The 18,116-nt window shown below is 56.3% G+C and overlaps 1 protein-coding gene across 2 annotated transcripts in view; it reads right to left on the reverse strand.

The window, feature by feature from the left end:
* The window catches only part of FYCO1 (FYVE and coiled-coil domain autophagy adaptor 1), a 68,337-nt gene that overhangs the window by 30,597 nt on the left and 19,624 nt on the right, over positions 1–18,116 (reverse strand). The window contains exons 7-14 of one of the 2 annotated variants that reach the window (XM_054729509.1): positions 17,523–17,613; positions 14,166–16,547; positions 12,926–12,967; positions 12,036–12,154; positions 9,870–10,037; positions 7,426–7,572; positions 6,499–6,704; positions 3,887–4,031 (exon numbers count right to left, since the gene is read on the reverse strand). In XM_054729509.1, the coding sequence (XP_054585484.1) occupies positions 3,887–4,031; positions 6,499–6,704; positions 7,426–7,572; positions 9,870–10,037; positions 12,036–12,154; positions 12,926–12,967; positions 14,166–16,547; positions 17,523–17,613 (3,300 nt within the window). Of the gene's footprint in view, positions 1–3,886; positions 4,032–6,498; positions 6,705–7,425; positions 7,573–9,869; positions 10,038–12,035; positions 12,155–12,874; positions 12,968–14,165; positions 16,548–17,522; positions 17,614–18,116 lie in introns of both variants that reach the window. The other variant, XM_008154286.3, reaches the window with a different exon arrangement.

The raw sequence follows: 18,116 nt of genomic DNA on the forward strand, positions 1-18,116 counted from the left end.
TGCTCAGTAGGCTTAAAGTTGCCTCTTGGTTCATGAGTCACAAGTCACTCACTGAAAAAGGAGGACAGCTGACACAAGTTATTCTGCAGGCAGAATTATGGGCTGAATAGTGTGGTTTTGAGGTTTAGATGGACCAGAGCTGAATCCAGCTCTGACCCCACTACCTGGTAATCTCTTCACCTCTCTTGTTTTGGTGAGACATGGACTGTACCACCGCCGACCTCCTGGGGTGGCGTGCGGACTGGAGACCATGCAAACAGAACACTGGGCACAGTTCGCATTCGTGGGCAGGAGGGCTCCCAAATGGCAGAAGTTACTGTTCTTTGTCCCGAGAACTAGCAATACTACTGAGCCACAAAGAAGGACGAAACACTGCCATGTGCAACAGCATGGATGGATCCTGAGAGTCGCGTGCTAAGCAAAATCAATCAGATGGGAAAGGGCAAGAATCATGTTCTCACTCACTGTGCAGGACATAACACAGAAGGCGGCAAATGAACAAACAAAAGAAACAAATAAAAAGTTCATTGACACAGACAACAGGATGGTGGTTACCAGAGGGAAGAGGGGTGAGGGCAGGTTGAAGAGGGACGGGGGGGGGGGGGGTGTCAAATATGTGACGGAGGAGGGTAGACAAGGGTGATGAGCACACAATACAATATACAGATGATGTACACTTGAAACCTATATAATCTCATTAACAATGTCACCCCGATGAATTGAAAAAACAAAAACTAGCAACACAAAATGGAAGCCGCTGTATTGGCGAGGCTCGGGAGGGTTTGCTTCGGGCCTTCAGAGGGGCGTGGCATGCCACATGCACTGCCAGCCGGCACAGGGCCCACGTGATCCCACCTGCTGACTCATAACCGTGCCCAATGCATCCATGGGTGACTTTCCTATTCTCGGGCCTCATGATCACTGAGTCCGTCCCAAACAAGATCTGCACTTTTCCTGGGGACAAGGCCGACTTTCATTTTCTTTAAATTGGCTTCAGTGGGGCATTGCTGTCATCTCCCTGCGTGCCTCCACCCCGTGGTGAGCACCTCTGACAGCGGGGCCACTAGCCCGACTTTCCTGACCGTGTCCCAGCGCAGGAGGCGAGGCCCTGCAGCATCTCCACAGGCTTCTGTGTGTGTGTGTGGTGGGGGGGGGGGCAGTGGTGATGGGAAAGCAGGGCCCTGGGTCACTCAAACATCGGCTTAGTGGCAGCCCCCCCTCTGTGTGTCCTTGGGAAAGCCACTCAGGCCCCCAGGCCCACGTCACCACCCACACGCCTGGCTAGTGACAGTGCGGCCCGGACAGTGCACTGCGAGGGCCAAGCTGGGGGCTGCCTGGCCACAGCAACACAAGGGCCACTGTTGGGACCACTGGCTTCTCCCTGACCAGGCACCGCCAGTCCGTACCCCACCCCCGGCCCTTCCACAGCTTAGCAAACCCGCCCACCTGTCCCCAGGATTGCACAGCAGCTGAAACCTTCACCTTCCTGGTCACTCACTGGGCCTACACTCTCTGGGCCCCTATCTGAGACACCTGGGAGTAGGGATGACTTTCCACCTCCGGCCCTGGGGACACACCATTCATTACTGGCCACAGATCCTGGCACAGCCCACGTACACCACAGGGCTTTTGCGTCTTGATTTCATTCCATCCACACAACAGTCCAGAAGTCTAAGTTCCCACCCTCAGAACTGCTCTTCTCCCCACGGCCCCCATATTCTCATCAGCACATCATATAAAAGGGCGCGTGGGGGCGGGGGAGGGGTTGGTGAAGGGGCAGGGGAAGAAAGGGAGACAGAGGGAGGACGGGGAGCAGGGGAGCAGGCTGGGTGTGGGCACTCTGCCTGGGGAGTGGCCTCAGGGTTGAAGGTAAAGAAAGTGTTGCAACACTTGGTAGAGACCACAGATGGCCACACTGTCCATGTGAACACAGGGTGACCTGCTGCAGAGGCTACCTGGGAGCCGCCCGGTGACCTCCGTGAGCGCTCGGGACTGAGGAGAGGGTGCTGCGGGACAGAAACCCGAAGCTGCCCCCAGTAGAGGGGTGGAGGCAGAGCAGAGAACACGCGGCCCAGGAGCGGTCAGGGCGCGCACGCTAGCCTTCTCCTCCAAGGGCTCCCAAGGCAGCACCCCTTCCCGGTGCCCGGTCTGTGGCTCACGGGAACTGCCAACACCGTTGTGCAGGCGCGGAAACGAATTCAGAGACTAAGACCCGCCAGAGCTCACACAGCAGAACGAGGGCGAGGACCCCAGTGAGGAGCCTTTCCCCTCCCCCAAAAGGTGGCGAGGTTTTATGCAGCTGACGGGCCCAAGGTACCTGCCAGCTCCACTCAGCCGAAGGCAGAGCTGAGGTTAACCCAAGCCCAGCGTGGCTTCCTAACCTTAATCAGCATCGCCATATCCTGTTCTCATTTTGTTGCTGAGATACCAGGCATCAGTCTCCTGGCTGGTGACAAACCCACCACAGCTCCCCAAAGCACATGACCACGAAGCATCAGTTCTAAGCGTTAGCAGCCACGATCCTGTGTGGGTGAGTTTAAGCCCAGTATCATCTGGGCATCTGAGGGGTTTTCCTTGGAGAAGACAAGGGGGCCGCGAGGTGCCTGGTAACGGGGACACACAGCAGACATGCCAGCTCAGCCCTACACGTCATGACGCAGGCAAGCCTCACAGAAGCGCTGGCAGTTTCCTTCCCTGGGACACTTCCTGATTCCCGTGACTGAAACGCACAAGTCTGTCCGCACTCAGAACACCTTCTCTTTTTGTTCCTACTGGGAAAGGGGAAGGAGAGGGGCCGGGCCTGCAGGGGGCTCACTTTCTCATGCAGCTGCAGCCGAGGCTGCCCTCCCAGGCCCGAAGCTCGGTCCTGCTCACCTGACCACCACCTGGCTGGGAGGTGAGGCAATGTCAGTGAAGAGGTGCCAGGTGAGGACGGCAGACAGCGACTTAGTGCTAATGGGACGGAACACGCCCTGGGGACCGCTGGGCTGTGAGGGTTGGGGAGAACGCGCAGGCTGCTGCAGTCCGGGAAGAATTCTGGGGGTTCCAGAAGGAAAAGGCCCAAAGCCAGAGAAGCGACATGAGCAGGGGCTCTCTTGGGTTGGGTGATCAGGTTGGCTTTATCCATGAGGCCACACCATGGTAAGTGCAGTCACTCTTTAGTGAGAACACTGGATACAGAGGTCCCCTTAAGCCTAAAATCTCCTGTCGAGAGTCCCATGACGATTAAATGCATCCCCTCCCATGCAGCAGAAATCCTGGGTGACAGCCGCCTCTCAGTTTGGGGAAGAAGGGAGATCAATACGAGTTGGCAAGAGCAAGACTCACGCTGCTGTCCTAACCCCCCGGATTTCAGAAAGTGACTGCGTTTGGACAACGGGCCCTCATCCAATCTGAGTGGTGTCCTTGGACCAGGGGGAGGTAGGACACACCAAGGTGACGTGCAGACACCACGCAAGGAGGCACGGTCATGGTCGGCAAGCCAAGGAGAAAGGTCCCAGAAGAAACCAAACTGCCACCTCCTTGACCTGGACTTCCAGGCTCCAGAACAGTGAGAAAGCTGATCTCTGGTGTGTCAGCACCGAGTCTGTGGTATTTTGTTATGGCAGCCTGAGCAGGCTAATGTAGCTGCCCACGCCAAGAAAGGCCTTAATGCTGAAATCCGGGCACCACTGACTGTCCCGGGACGTCTCTGACAAAGCTCAACAGTGACCATCCCCGAGCCCTGAAGTCCCGGAGGGCCATTGCTCCCCAGCACTGTGCTGAGGCACCTTCCCTTAAGCAAGGACAGCGATCCTCCCTCCAGCATTTCCTGGTCCTTTGATAAGCAAGCGCAAGGGCCAGGCATTGAATGAGCACTCGGGAAATGGCGGTGACCTCTACTCACTGGTCGGCCACGCTGGGGTCAAGGGAGTCGGCTTCGGTGGGCGTTTCAGGCAGGGAGGAGCCGGACTCCTGTACCTGGCACAGCTCCTCGTCCGTGATGATGTCGAACACAGTGTCGTCTGGTGACCTGAAGTCTGGGTTTGCGCCTGGACCGCAGAGGCAGATCAGGAGAGAGGAGAAACACACACGGTCATGCACAGGATGGGAAGGGGGCCTCGGGGACGTGAGGGGTGCAGCCACGCAGGACAAGCCACCGGGACACACAGGGAGGAATCACCCAACGATAGCTCCCCTGCCCAGATGTGCGAGGAATGGCTGTCGGGACGTGGCTTCCGGGAAGAGCCAGAAAAGCAGAGTGGGGACTACAGAGGAAGCTGGACGCACAACTTAGATTTCTCTCCAGCCCTTCAGTCAGGGGCTTGGAGAGGTTTCACGCTCTTACATGGCCTGTGAAGCCCCTGGTTTAGAAGGAAAACATGTATCAAAACCTTATCAGGAAAGACCCGAACGGAAAAGTAAAGGCCCTTCTGTGCTGCCGAGTCCTCGCTCTGTGAGACACGACCTTCCACGCCCCTTGGAATTCTGTCTGGCCTGCATTTTCATCCCCATCCCGTGGGGTGGGGGAGACCTCCCGCTGCTCAAGGACTTGTAGCGGCCACTGTGGCCCTGACCAGGGGACTGGTGTTGAGCTTTGTGGGCCACTCGGCAGGAAGGATGCCCTGTGCGTGCTCCTGTGCCCGTCCCCACCCACAAGCACCCCCTTGCATATGTCATGGAAAATGTGATGGCAGGTCTGAGGTGAAAGGAGGAAGAGAATGACAGGGAGGGAGGGAGGAAGGCAGAGAGACAAGAGGAGACAGGAAATACCAGAAATCAAAACAAGTGACCTCAGCGTGCTGGCTCAGGGCCACCCTCTGTGGTCGCCAGAACACGTACCACTGAGTCAGAGCAAAAAAGAAGGTTCCAGTTCCTACGAGCAACAAGTTTCCCAGCTGGCCCTCCACATGGCTATGGGACGGGCCCTCCACATGGCTCCTGGGACGGGCCCTCCACATGGCTCCTGGGACGGGCCCTCCACATGGCTCCTGGGACGGGCCCTCCACATGGCTACGGGACGGGCCCTCCACATGGCTATGGGACGGGCCGTGCTTTAGAAGGAATGTTCTGTTCTTCCTCTTGTCTGAAGTCTACATAATTAAAGGGCTGAGGAGCGGCTGAAAAAGGGGGCCAGGGACTGGTTTCTTTGTATAGACCCAGACACAAGGAGCATCAGGGACCCAAACTGATGTCCACTGAGAGAAATAAAAAAAGACAGTAATTAACTGTACTATGTTCACGGATTGGAAGACTAGACTGATTTCTGACAAAGATGCAAAGGCAGTTCTACAGGAAAGAGAATACACTTTCCAACCAATGGTACTGAAACAATTAGACAACCATGTGCAAAAAAAAAAAAAAAATCTCTACCGAGAGTTTGCACCATATCCATAAATGAACGCAAAATAGGTCAGAGACCCACACGTGCAACCTAAAACTGTAAAACTTCTAGGAAAACTTGAAAAAATCTTTGAGTCTTTGGGTTAAGCAAAGATACATATGATACACAAAATAAAAAAAATTTGATCCATGAGAAAAAAAAATGGATAGACTGGCCTTCATCAAAATTATAAACTTGTGCTGTTTGAAAGAAAGTGAAAGACAGGCTGTAGACTGGGAAAAAATATTTATAAAACACATATGTGTAAAAAACTTGTATCCAGAATATATAAAGGACTCTCAAAATGCAATAATTAAAAAGTTTTAAATGAGCAAAAGATGTGAAGAAATACTAAAGCCGTGCCAAGCACCCCTGCCACCCCCCCCCCCCCCCGCCCAGCTCCACACCGAGCGGTTCTTTGTACCCAATGTGGCGATGAGGCCTGCCAACCTCCTCGAGGATCCAGTTAAACAAAAGATGCTGGCGGCCCTGGATCCAGGCAGAGGCCAAGGAGGCCACAGGGAGCAGCCCAGCAGGCCGCGCTGCCTGAGCAGAGATGAGACTCCCTCGGCCCTGGCCACGCCGGCTCTGCCTCCCGGGACGCCCGCAGGCCAGCCCCCGAGAGCAGCCTGGGCTGGGCCGTGCTGGGAGCAGGAGCAGCAAATCCCGCTTCCTTTTATTGCACCGAGTGAAAGGACACGAAGGAGAACACATCCTCCTTAGCCACCGAGAGACCGTGAGCCCCAGGAAGGAGTGCAGGAGGCGGTCATTTCCAGACACAGCTCCTGCCTCCAGTCACGCTGGGGGAGAGGGTGGGACGTCGGGGCCCAGGCTGTGGGAGACAGCAGCATCTCCCATGTGTGGGGTACGGTCTCTGGCAGTATGTGAGCTAACGGGGACCCAGACCTCACGTTCACAAAGCTGAATCACCGGCAGAGAGTTATTCCCTTTTCAATCCTTGTTCAATCCCAAGTACCTCACACAGAAAGTCTCAAACTGGAGGACTACATTTTTAGACCTCTCTAATGCCCAGGTTTGGAAGACACTGAACTGAGCTTGTGGCAGCTAACTAGCCAAGATGGGGCAGTGGTGTGGGGATGGCACCCGGGGAACGAGGGCGGCAGCAGGAGTCTGACCTTGGCCTCTGGCGGCCTGCAGCCCAGCCTGGGCCGGCGACAGAGTGGGACTGGGCTGGCTCTGGCTGGTGCCCGAGCTGGAGCTGTCCGGGGAGCCGGGGCTGAACTTCTGGAAGCAGGCTCGGCAGCAGCGCTCCTTCCGGCCCCCCGGCTTTGTCGCCACGTAGTTGTTGCAGCAGTAGTAACAGAAGATGCGACCACATATCCTGGGGACCAAGCAAGCATGGCTGTGAGGACGGTGCTGTGGGCCTTGAGCCGTCTGCTCAGCACCAGAAAGGGGCTCTGGGTTGGGTTTTAGACGCCACATGGCTCTCGTCACAACTGGCTCTGCCCCCCATTTTAGAACGTGGCTGTAAGGCCCATCTGATAAGATTCCATCCTGGTAGGTTTAGTGGGAGAATGTTTTATTTCCTAAGGTTGTGGGAGGCCAGGGGATAAAGTGTGCGGTCCAGACCACCTTCCCTGACACAGGATCCAGGTGTGGCCGAGGCCCTGAGAGAAAGACCCAGGCCGTGCGATGCTCCCCTCTGCCACCACTGGAGACCGCTTCTGTCTGCCCTTCTTTGGGCCCCAGGGGTCTTTGCTCTCTGTGCTCCTCCAGGGAAGCTTTAGCCCCATTGGCCTGGATTCCAGGAACACCCTCCCCCTCTGGTCCCTCAGGCTGAGGGTGGGTCAGGGCTGTTGGTCTGGGTACTCCCCGTCCCCTTGGGTCCCCTAACTCCACTTACACCTCTGTATGAAAGGCTCTTTCCCTTCAGGATCCCTGGGTGTCCTGCTATTACCCTGCCTAAGACACCCTCCTCGCCCAGGTCCCTCACAACCAAAAGCACTGTGCTCCTGTGGGCACAGCCTCGGGCCGGCCCGTCGGCTGCCTGCCCTGTTCCGGGCCCTCCAGGGGCGGTGCTGGCCAGCGTGCCGCCTGCTAACCTGCAGCGGTGCCGCCGCACCATCCAGCTGAACTCCCGCTTGCAGTCAAAGCAGAGGTTCACCTCCGAGTCCCCAAGTCGCTCCTCAGCGCTGAGCTTCTGCTGGAATTCCAGGGCATCAGACTTCTGCCAGAGAGCATCCTTGTCCCTGGGACAAAGCCACGTCAGAAAAAAGAAGGAATCCATGAAAACAATGGAATTATCCCTGATTCATTTTAAAAAAAGACACAGAAGGAAAGTTCATCTGCACCCTGGAAGCACACCCTCCCTAGGTCTCCTGTCACCCACAGCAGCCCCAGACTCCGCAGGCGCCTCCAATGTGCAGGCCCTTCACTGGCACCGCACACGTGAAGGCACAGAGGTGACCTGGGACGTGCAGAAAAGGCTCTGGCATTTGCAGAGCGGCCGGCACGGACAAGGGTGACACAGCTCAGGCGTCCAGATGACAGTGCAGGAGGCCACGGGAGCTGAAGCTACAGCGTGTTGTCGTGGTTACCCCACAGTCCATGCCGTGAGCCAAGGACCACGAGCACACTGCCCTCTCAAATCTTAAATTTACGCCTTTATGGTTCATGGTTCAAGTAACATCTCATCACTGCAGGGGATCAAAGCTTTCCCAGCCTGAAAATCTGATGTGATGTCCGTCACCCCGTGTTCCCCCGAAAGACAGCAGTCACCCCAGGAAGCAAGTCTGAAAGAAGCGGGGGGCTTTTGAGAAAGGCCTGGCAGTATCCGAATGTGCCCGACACACCAGGGAAGTACTGCTGCCATTGGTCACTTTTGGGGCTTCCGGCTTCTGACACGGGACAGTTTAATTCTTTCCCGGATGGAACCCCAGTCACCATCCTAAGGCCTAACGCGGCCCAGCAGCACCTCAACCCTGATGACCAACACAGAGCCACCTCAGCCCTGAGGGAAACAGGCTCCGCCCAGCCAGGGACCTCACAGCAACCCCAGACCAACCCCCTAACCCCCAAAGCCAGAACACGGAATCGACTGGCTTTCCAAGCACACAAGACATTGTCAGGGGCAGGAAGACTCATTCTTTGGCCCAGCATTTCTCCCGGCTCCACAGCTTGTCCTCTCTGTCCCAGGAGGCCAGGCACCCACACCCCGGGAATGTGGGAATGCCGTGGACCTGGGCTTCCCCCTCATCCATTGGGGGAAGCTGTCTGTGCTCAGAGGTCTCAGGTCTGCAAATTGATGACACGTGGGCAACGTGTTTAAACGTCCACCTTAGTTATAATTTAATATCACCATTTCGCAACACCAAATATGATTAGGTCTAGCATTGCTTATCAATGGCTGCTAACATTCATAGAAAGGGCTAATCAGATCGATGTGGCCCTTGAACGCCTCAGAACTATAAGCCAATTCCATGCAGCGTCCTGGCCACAAAGTGTGAACTTGAGTCTGAGCAAGCCTCTAGCACAGCAGAGATCCTGGCTCTGGCTCGCTGATGCCTGGAACCCACTCCCACTGGATCTGAGTGAGGCCTGGACATAAGTATTTTATTTATTTTTTATTTAAAAAATATATATTTTATTGATTTTTACAGAGAGGAAGGGAGAGGGATAGAGAGTTAGAAACATCGATGAGAGAGAAACACTGATCAGCTGCCTCCTGCATGCCCCCCTACTGGGGATGTGCCCGCAACCAAGGTACATGCCCCCGACCGGAATCGAACCCGGGACCCTTCAGTCCACAGGCCGAAGCTCTATCCACTGAGCCAAATCGGTAAGGGCAGTATTTTATTTTTTTTAATGGCTCTCCAGTGATGCTAATGGGCAGTCAGGGCCGAGAAGCACGTTAGATGACCTCATGGGGATGCAATCAGCAGAATCCCGGCTACGGGGAAATTTCCAGATAAATGACCTGGCTTTCTCAAAAATAAATCGCAAAGGAAAAAAAAAAGTTAAGAGAGATGGTGAGGAAACCCATAGACCAGTGGTCGGCAAACTCATTAGTCAACAGAGCCAAATATCAACAGTACAACGATTGAAATTTCTTTTGAGAGCCAAATTTTTTAAACTTAAACTTCTTCTAACGCCACTTCTTCAAAATAGACTCGTCCAGGCCGTGGTATTTTGTGGCAGAGCCACACTCAAGGGGCCAAAGAGCCGCATGTGGCTCGCGAGCCGCAGTTTGCCGACCACGGCCATAGACTCAAGAGATCTAAGAAAAATATCGCCATGCAATGTACGGATCTAATTTAGATCCTGCTTAGGAAAATTATAAGCAATTGAAAAAATTGTGAAACCGAAATCCACTCCCACTAGGTTGCCATGGGCCTGAGCAGCACCTGTACGTGAGTGCCTGTGTGTCTGTGTGTGTGTGAGGGGGGAGAGGACTTAACAGAACACAAGCAGGTGGGGAGGGGGCGCACTTCCAGGGAGAGTTCTGTTAAGAGCAGTTGCATGTCTTTAAAGAAACACCAGCACTCACCTGAGCAGCTCTATCAGCCGTTCCTCCAGGTTCCTCTTGGTCCTAGTCAGGTCATCCAGGTCCGCCAGCATCTTCTGGTCATTCTTCTCCCGGCTTCTTGCCTCCTGGCAGAGTTTGTTGCAATACTCCTGGATTTTTGCCGTGGCTTTTTCAAGTTCCTTCTGGGTCCTGGTGGAGGAGTGGTACGTTCCCTGATTCCCCAATACTTCCCGCTTCCCCTGGGCCTCGAATAGAGGGCCCTGCCCTCCCGGCCTCCCCCCACAGTGAAGGAGCCCCTCAGCACTGCCTGCTCACAGGTAGCACACTCCCCTAGCCTCGAGGACTCCCCTCACACACCCAAACTCTTCACCCCAAACACAAGGGGCATTCTGGAAGAGCAGGTAACCTCAGGCACTCGAGCACCCCAGGATGAGTTGAACTGAGGTTACAAGGGGAGCCCTAGGACAAGGCTCAGGGGCTAGTGCTGGGGAGGGGGCGTGTTTGCAAGAGGAAAAGGAGTCAGGACAGAAAGGACAGAGGGGCACAGCTTCCTGGAGGCGACCACCTGGAGGAGGACAGCCTTCACGTGTCTTTGCGACTCTACACACAGACTATGGTGCCGGGCACACAGCAGGCGCTCCAGGGGCACGGCCAGATGTGCTACCTGACAGCCCCGCAGAGCGTGCTGGCTGAGCCGCTTTGGCCAGCCCGTGCCCACCCCACGTTCAGCCTGGCTATCCCCTAAGGCAGTGGTTTTCCACGGATGCTCTCTAAACCCCAAGGCCCACAAGATGTTTGTAAAAGCTCCAGTAGACAGAGGGCTCTGCAGAGACGAACTCATTTGCATCTCATCCAGCCTTTTCACCTCCAGCACAATGTTGTCAGGAGGGTGTGCACTAGACCCCGTCCACCAAAATGAGTATACACGCAGACCACCACGGCCTGCTAACACCGTGGATAACAAAAAACCCACTGCTGGGCACATGGAAAATGCAACCTGGAGCAGCTAAAACAATGGCTGTGAGATCTCACAACCAGTTACAGCGTTAAAAACAACCACCCATCACCAATGCAGACGTTCTATTTACACTGCCAGGTGAGCGTGAGCCAGGAGCCAGTCACTGAACCTCCAACATGCGCTGCGTCTCCCGCTGGTGGGCCCAGCCTCCGAGGGTGGGAGGAGGGGAGGATAGAAAAGTAAAACCCTCGGCACAATCGGGTGCCTGCCGTGGGGGTGGAGGGGGCACACGTGCATTTCGGTCCCTGCATCTCCTCCTGCTACACCTGTTTCCATCAGCCCCGGGCAGGACGAGCTGGGGCCCACCGCCAGGCAGTGGGCTCGTGCTCCAGGTGGTCCCTAGGCCTGAAGACGAGGAGGCTCGGGGAGGCGCAGGGGCTGGCCGCACGGAGGCCCCAACTGTGAGGTTAAAAAGCCACGAGGAAAGGGTGAGAGCGTGATGTGCTCTGCAGACACAGCACCAGAGCGGCTGTGGGAACACAAGCCGGCCAGGGTCCCTGGCACACTCGCTCCCTGTCAGGACGAGCTTGGGAAACGAGGGCGAGCTCGAGGCACCTCCCCAGCGGGGGAAACACGCACACACACAAACACCAGTGCCCCACAGAAAAGCAGAACACAGGTCTGTCCGGATATTGTTGAGAAAACAGACCTCTGGAGCCAAAAGCGTCGGGGTTCCAATCCTACCATCGCTTACCTCCTGTCTGACCTGGGAGGGCAAATAAACTCTTCTGAGCCTCATTTTTCCCATCTATAAAATGGGAATAAATAATACCACCCTCATTGGACTGCTGGAGGATTAAATGGGCAACTAGATGCAAAGTATTTAAGACGGTGCCTGTTCCAGTTCAGGCATTATTGAAGAGTCTGCTGCTTTTATTGTCATTATTATATTCCAACTTTCACTTCCTGTTACTTTTTCCAAAACACGACGCTACAGACTGACATACGCCTGCCAGGGGTAAGGAAGTGGAAGTGGAACTGGAAGGGCCTGCGGTCCGCAGGGCTGTGAGTGGCGACGGCCAGGCTCTCGGTGGCATGCTTCCGGCACAAGCGCTTTCTGGTCTGTGGCTTTTCTTGAAAAAGAACTTCAACTTTACGAGTGGCTGACTTTCTAAATGACTGCACCCAGCACCCCTTCCCTGAAGACGGCCCCTGGCCGCGTAACTAACCTGTCCAAGTTCTGGCGCAGGGCGGCCCCCTCCTTGTCCTTCTTCAGCATGGCGGCCTGGCACTCCGAGAGGCGGCTGCTGGTGCGGCTCAGCTTCTCTCCCATGTCCGCCTGGGCGGCCTGGCACAGGAAGGCAGGGAGGAGACACTCAGGCGCAGAAGCACGTGTCAGACGCCATGCAGCGAAGGCTGTGCTCTCGCCATCTGGCTGGTCCCGTCCAACTGGAGGGACTTTTGTTTGTTTGTTTGTTTTAAAGTGAGGCCAAGAACCTTTGATCTATGTTTGTGGAGTGTGACACTCCGATTTGTAATGATGTCCCTTAAGCATCAATGGCAACTGGTTGTGGTGGTTGGAGGGGAGGCAGGTGTCAGGCTCTCCAGGGTGGGGCTGGGGGTGGGCGGCAGGGAGCGGGATTCAATGAAAAAGGTCACTGCCCTGAAGACTGCGGTGCCAGCGCCACCCCTGTCCCTGCTCAGTTCAGACTGACTGACTCGGAGCACATCTGCAGGGATGACCAGAGGACAATGTCTTCCTTGCCAGAGGCCGCGTGAAAAACACATCTGGCAGCTCCAGCCAGGTGTCCGGGGAGTGAAAGGGACCATGATACAAACTCAGGGTGTCTGCAAAAGTGGACTGATGACCCCTTCAGCTTGGGAATGGGAAGTCCTATGGGGAGCCCCTCAATGGTCCAGTGAGAACCAAACCAGATCCCCTCGCCCCTGATGGGTCCACACACTGAGAGAGGAAACGACCAGCTGGAGGCCACCACATCGGTCTCCCCTTCCCAGGTGCCAGCCTCTGATCAGGGCTCCCCGAGGGGCACTCCCCGGCCAGGCCTACCTCCAGCTTGCCCACAGCCTCTTTGGCGGCCCGCAGCTGCTGGCCTCGTACCTCAAGTTGTCCCCGGAGGCTCCTGCACTCTTCGCTGGCAGTCTGGAGAGAACGAGAAAGGGATCGCAGAAGTGGGGTTCTTGCTCTGAGCCTCCCCAGCCACATTCCCCAAATGGGTAAAAACAAGCTACCTCTCTCTTTCCCCCCAAACTCAGTAAGCGTCAGGCTTCATTGGTAATAAAACTCTCTCAAGTTTACTGAGAGGCTTAGCTTGGTCCCCAAACTTAGAATTTCATTTCTGCAAGGGAAAAGTGGCCTCTGAGCCCCATGGAGCTTCGTGGCATGGGGCGACAGAGTAGGAGGCACATCTGGGGAAACAAATGCGATTTATCACGGGGCCCTTGGAATAGATGAGAACAGTGATCCCTGTCCTCACTTTTAACTCCTTTTCTTTGTGCAGCATCAAAGGCACGTGGTAACCGCTGTTCTCATCTATTCCAAGGCCCTGTGATAACTGAGTGGGTTCCCTCCGACCGCACCTGCTGTCAGAATGGCACCTGAAGGGACAGACACAGGCCTCGAGGCAGCCAGGACTGCTGGCATTCTGCAGTAGGTCCCAGAGGCTAGGGCAGGGGCCTCAAACTCACATGCCCAAAAGGGCTGGGTAACTGCATAAAGGATTGCAAGGAAAATACCAGAGGCTGCAGGCCCCTTTCATGTGGGCAGTGCCTGCCCAGCTCCTGCTGACCGCTGCCACGATCTCTCAAGATTTCAGCCCAGCCGGTGTGGCTCAGTGGTTGAGCATCGACTTATGAATCAGGAGGTCACATGCCAGGGTTGCAGGCTCGATCCCCAGTAGGGGCGTGCAGAAGGCAGATCAATGATTCTCTCATCATTGATGTTTCTCTCTCTCTCTCTCCCCCTCTCCCTTCCTCTCTACAATCAATAAAAATATATTTAAAAAAAAAAAAGAATCTATCAAGATTTTAAAAAAAGTGCCCAAAGTAAATGTGTAAACATCCTGCTTTTGAAAGTTGACTATTAATTAAAAATAAATTCTGTGGGCAAAGCCTGTGCGCCATGGCCTTGAGTTTAGATTTCTGGGCTAAGGCATCATTCCCCAATGTTGGGCCCCTAGCATGTTCCTGCAGATAGGATGCTGTGAGCTATGATGACGGGACGGGACTACAAACCCCTGGGTCCTCATGTGCCCGTGGCTGAAGGTGCGTCCTATCCCCTCATGAACCCACCAGGTCGTGCCGCAGGAGACAGGTGCAGCCCATGGCCAAGGCAGGATTACCTTAAGTTTACTCTGGTAGTCCATGATCTCGGTGCTCAGCTGGAACTTGAGGGTGTCAAGCTCCTGGTGTGCAGTCTCCCGAAGGCCCTGGGCCCGCTGCTCGGCCTGGGTCAGCTGGGCCTGCAGGCCAGGCAGTGAGTTAGCTGCCTCCTCGGCCGCCTTCAGCTTCTCCTGCAAGCTCTCCTTCTCTCGCTGCAGCCCCGCCACCTGGTGTTCCAAGACCTTGAGCTCCTTGGCGGCTGCCTCTTTGGCGTCCCGGAGCTCCTGGACGGTGCAGGCCAACACGCCCTCCATCCGCTCCCTCTCCGCGGTCAGCGCGCAGACCTGGATGCCGAGCTCGGCGGTGTCGGTGTTGGCCCGGTGCAGCTGCTCCTGTAGCTCGGCATGCTCCAGCTGGGCTTCCTGGGAGCTGCATTTGGCCTGGGACAGCTCCTCCTGCAGGGCCTGGAGTTCCTCCATCCTCAGATGGGCCTCCTGGGCCCGCTCCTCCTGCAGGGCCCCTTCCTGCTCTGAGCACTGCAGCAGCTCCTGGACATGGGCCCTGTTGAGGGCCTCGTTCTGCTCCTTCAGTTGCTGCACAAGGGCCTTGTGCTCCTGCAGAGCTGCTTCAGTCACACTCAGCTGGCTCTGCACCATCTCTCGGTCACCCAGGGCTGCCTGGAGCTTGGCCTTGAGGTCCACCACCTCAGCCTGCACTCGCTGAGCCTCCCCCTGATGGACCTCCAGCTGCGCCTGAGATAGGGCCAGCTGGGCAGCTAGCTCCTGGGATGCATTTTCTTGAGGTGGGCTGAGCCCCTGTTGGCCTTTTTCTGCTCTGAGGGTCTCGATCAGCTGGGTCTGCTGCTGGCACTGGCTCTCCAAAGCCCTGAGCTCCCCTTCCCGGGTCTCTGCCAGCTGCCGGCACTGCTCCATCTGCTCCCGCAGTTGCTGGCACTTGGCCTCCTTGCTCTGCAGGGCAGCCTCCTTCTCGGCCATGTGGGCCCTCATGGTCTCCTTGGCCTTCACAACAGCCAGGAGGCTGGCCTCCATCTGGTCACCCATATGCCGGATGCTGGCTTGCTTGGACTCCAGGGAGGCCAGGGAGCCCTGGATGGCTGCCTCCCGCTTCTGCAGGGCCTGGTAATCCACCTGCAGGGCCTGCAGCTTGTCCTCCAGGCGCTGGTTACGGGCCATCACGCTCTGCAGCTCCTTCTCCAGCTCCATGTTGGCCTGCCGCAGCTCCTCCTCCCGGCCGCTCACCTGCACCGTAGTACCATCCGTCGGTCCCTCCTGCAGGGCAGAATCCTGGGGGGCCAGCACCTCACTGCTCTCCGCCACCACGGGCAGGCCTGTGCCTGGCTGCGCTGCCAGCTGCTCCAACGTCCCCACCTTCTCGTTGAGGCGGTCTCTGTCCTGGATGAGCTGCTTCCTCTGCTCCTCCAGGTCGCTCACGCGCTGGCTCACCTGTGCCAGCTGCGTCTCCAGGAGCCGCAGCTGCCGTGTCAGGGACCTGGCCTCGCGCTGCAGCAGCTCCTTCTCCTCGCGCTGCCGCCGCTCGACCTGCCTCACCTCTGCCAGCTCTTCCTCCATGGTGCTCATGTGGGCCAGCGACTCCTGCAGCCGGCGCCGGAGCTGGGTGGCCTCCTTCCTCTTCGCGGACAGCTCTTCCTGCAGCGAGGCCATCTCCCTGACGACGCGCTCCAGGCCGGCACGGGACTCCTCCTTCAGCTGCAGCTCCCTGGCCAGCTGCTCCAGCTGCGCGCTCTGCTGCCTGTTGAGCTCCTGGACCTTGGTGCTCTCCTGCTCTAGGGCATGAAGCTTCTCCCCCAGCTGCTGGATCGCCAGGGCCGAGGCACTGGGGTCGAGCTCTGGCTGCCCCTTTGTGTCCGGTGCCACATCTGCCTTCTGCTCAGCCATGCCCGGACCTGGGACATCAGCTGAAAGCTGGTCCTTCCTGCCCAGCGCGTCCCGTGTGGCCTCGAGCTCCTGTGCCAGGCGTTGCAGCATGGGCTCCAGCCGCCGCAGGGCCAAGTGGGAATCCCCCTCCTTCTCCGCGGGGCCTGGCTCCAGGGCCTGCAGGCACCTCTGCAGCTCCTGCACGGTGCTCTGTGTGGCCTGGGTGACCTCCCACTGCTTCTGCAGCTCGGCCGTCATGCGCGTTAGGCGGACGTTGTCCTCGGCGGCAGAGCGGGCCCTCTCCCTCTCCACCTGGAGCTGCTCCCCCTGTGAGGTGACGGCTGCCCGCAGCTCCTGGTTCTCTCGGTCCAGCTGCTGAATGCGCTCCTGCAGCTGCTTCTCCCGCACCTCCAGCTGGTCCAGCTCCACCCGCATCTCATCAAAGCCCTCCAGGGCCTCGTTATTCAAGGGGCTGTTCAGGTCAAGGCTGGTGGCCATTTCTTGAGTCTGGGGGCGGGGGGGAAAGGGGGAGACACAAAAACATGGCTTTGGGATGAAGCTACGTGGCTATTTGGAAAAGCTTTAGAGTTTAATGAGAACAGAAGTAAAAATATAGCAATTACATGACCTAAGGTTAGTCCATCGAGCTATTCAAAGGACGAGGACCCTTTTGCTCACAGCACCTGCCAGCAGCACACCCTGAAGACCCAGGGCCACACACGTGAGCGCCCCGAGACTCAGAACTTGCTTCCCATTCAACTTCCTGTGCATTAGTGACATAAAAGGGTTACTAACTTAACTTACATAACTTAAACTACTGTCCACCATTGCACTATGCCCACAACTCCTGTGGTGATTAGACCACAAAACAGGGTAAAGGATTAGTCGATTTTCTACTCTTAATGCTGCTTATGTTGAGTCCCTTTGTTTTATTTTGTTGAAAAATTCCAGCAGCCTTTCCCACAAAACTATATACAACTCTGACACATTCACATTTCTACCAAAACTACAAAAATTAACCGACCCACTAGCATTTATTGAGCACTTGCTGTGTGAAGCCCTCACGCACAGTACACGTGCTCCCGCACCCACCCGCACAACCACCACCCGCTCAATTACGGTGATTTTTGATTTTTCGATCCCCTTCGGATGGGCGAGAGAGCTGACGCTTCCAGAGGGTCAGGCATCTTCCTGGGGCACGGCTGGTAGGTGACAGTCGGGATCTGACTCAGCCGCTTTTAACCAGAATGTTAACCTGCTTCTTTTCAAATACCTTAACGCTTTTAAAAGAATTTACTTTTTAAGAGGCCTAAGCTCTATTTGGTCATAAAAACCAGGACTCTGGAAAATATTGGGTGTAACTGAGGGTTCGTTGCTCTGGCCGGAACAAAGGTGTCTGAGAACATCGCCCTGAGCTGCGAGGGGCAAGGACACACCCTGGCTGACGCTGCGGTGGGGAAACCCCAGCCTCTCCGGCATTACCTGCAGGTAGCTGCTCACCAAGCTGCTCATGCTGGAGCTCCGGCTGGGGGGTTTCCACAGGTAGGCAGAGGAGCCGGGGGCCAGTGTCCTCCTGCGGGGCACAGAACAGACACACCTGTATCACAGCAGGAAGCTCACACACGTGCACGGAAACTAGGTGGGGGGCTGGGGGGGAGACAATGCCCTCCGAGACAGAGTGTAAGAAAGTGTCCACCAAAGGGCACATCCACATCGGTCTGCTGCTAAAGTTTAAACATGACGGCTTTCCTCCCAGTGCCAAACAACAACCAAGTGAGCACAGTATTTCCCAATTTTTGGTTTAAATTGTCCTTAACTCTTGGTGCCTGCCTCAGTCTGTCTGCTAGTGAGGAACGTGGTACATAAAGGCCACACTGTGCTTAGGGGCTCATGCTCACTGCTTCACAGACCTGCTTCGAGTCAGGTGGCTGTCCTGGGGAGTGCGGTGCAGGCCCTGCCTCTGCTGCCCACCAGCTGTGTGACTTTGGGCAAGTCCCCCCTCTTTAAGCCCATGTCCTCAGCCCCACCCTCCTGGTGTGGTTGTCAGGATTCAGCGGGGTGCCGTGTTGAGCGCCA

The sequence above is a fragment of the Eptesicus fuscus genome, chromosome 18 (assembly GCF_027574615.1).
Source record: "Eptesicus fuscus isolate TK198812 chromosome 18, DD_ASM_mEF_20220401, whole genome shotgun sequence".
NCBI classification, from domain to species: Eukaryota; Metazoa; Chordata; class Mammalia; order Chiroptera; family Vespertilionidae; genus Eptesicus; species Eptesicus fuscus.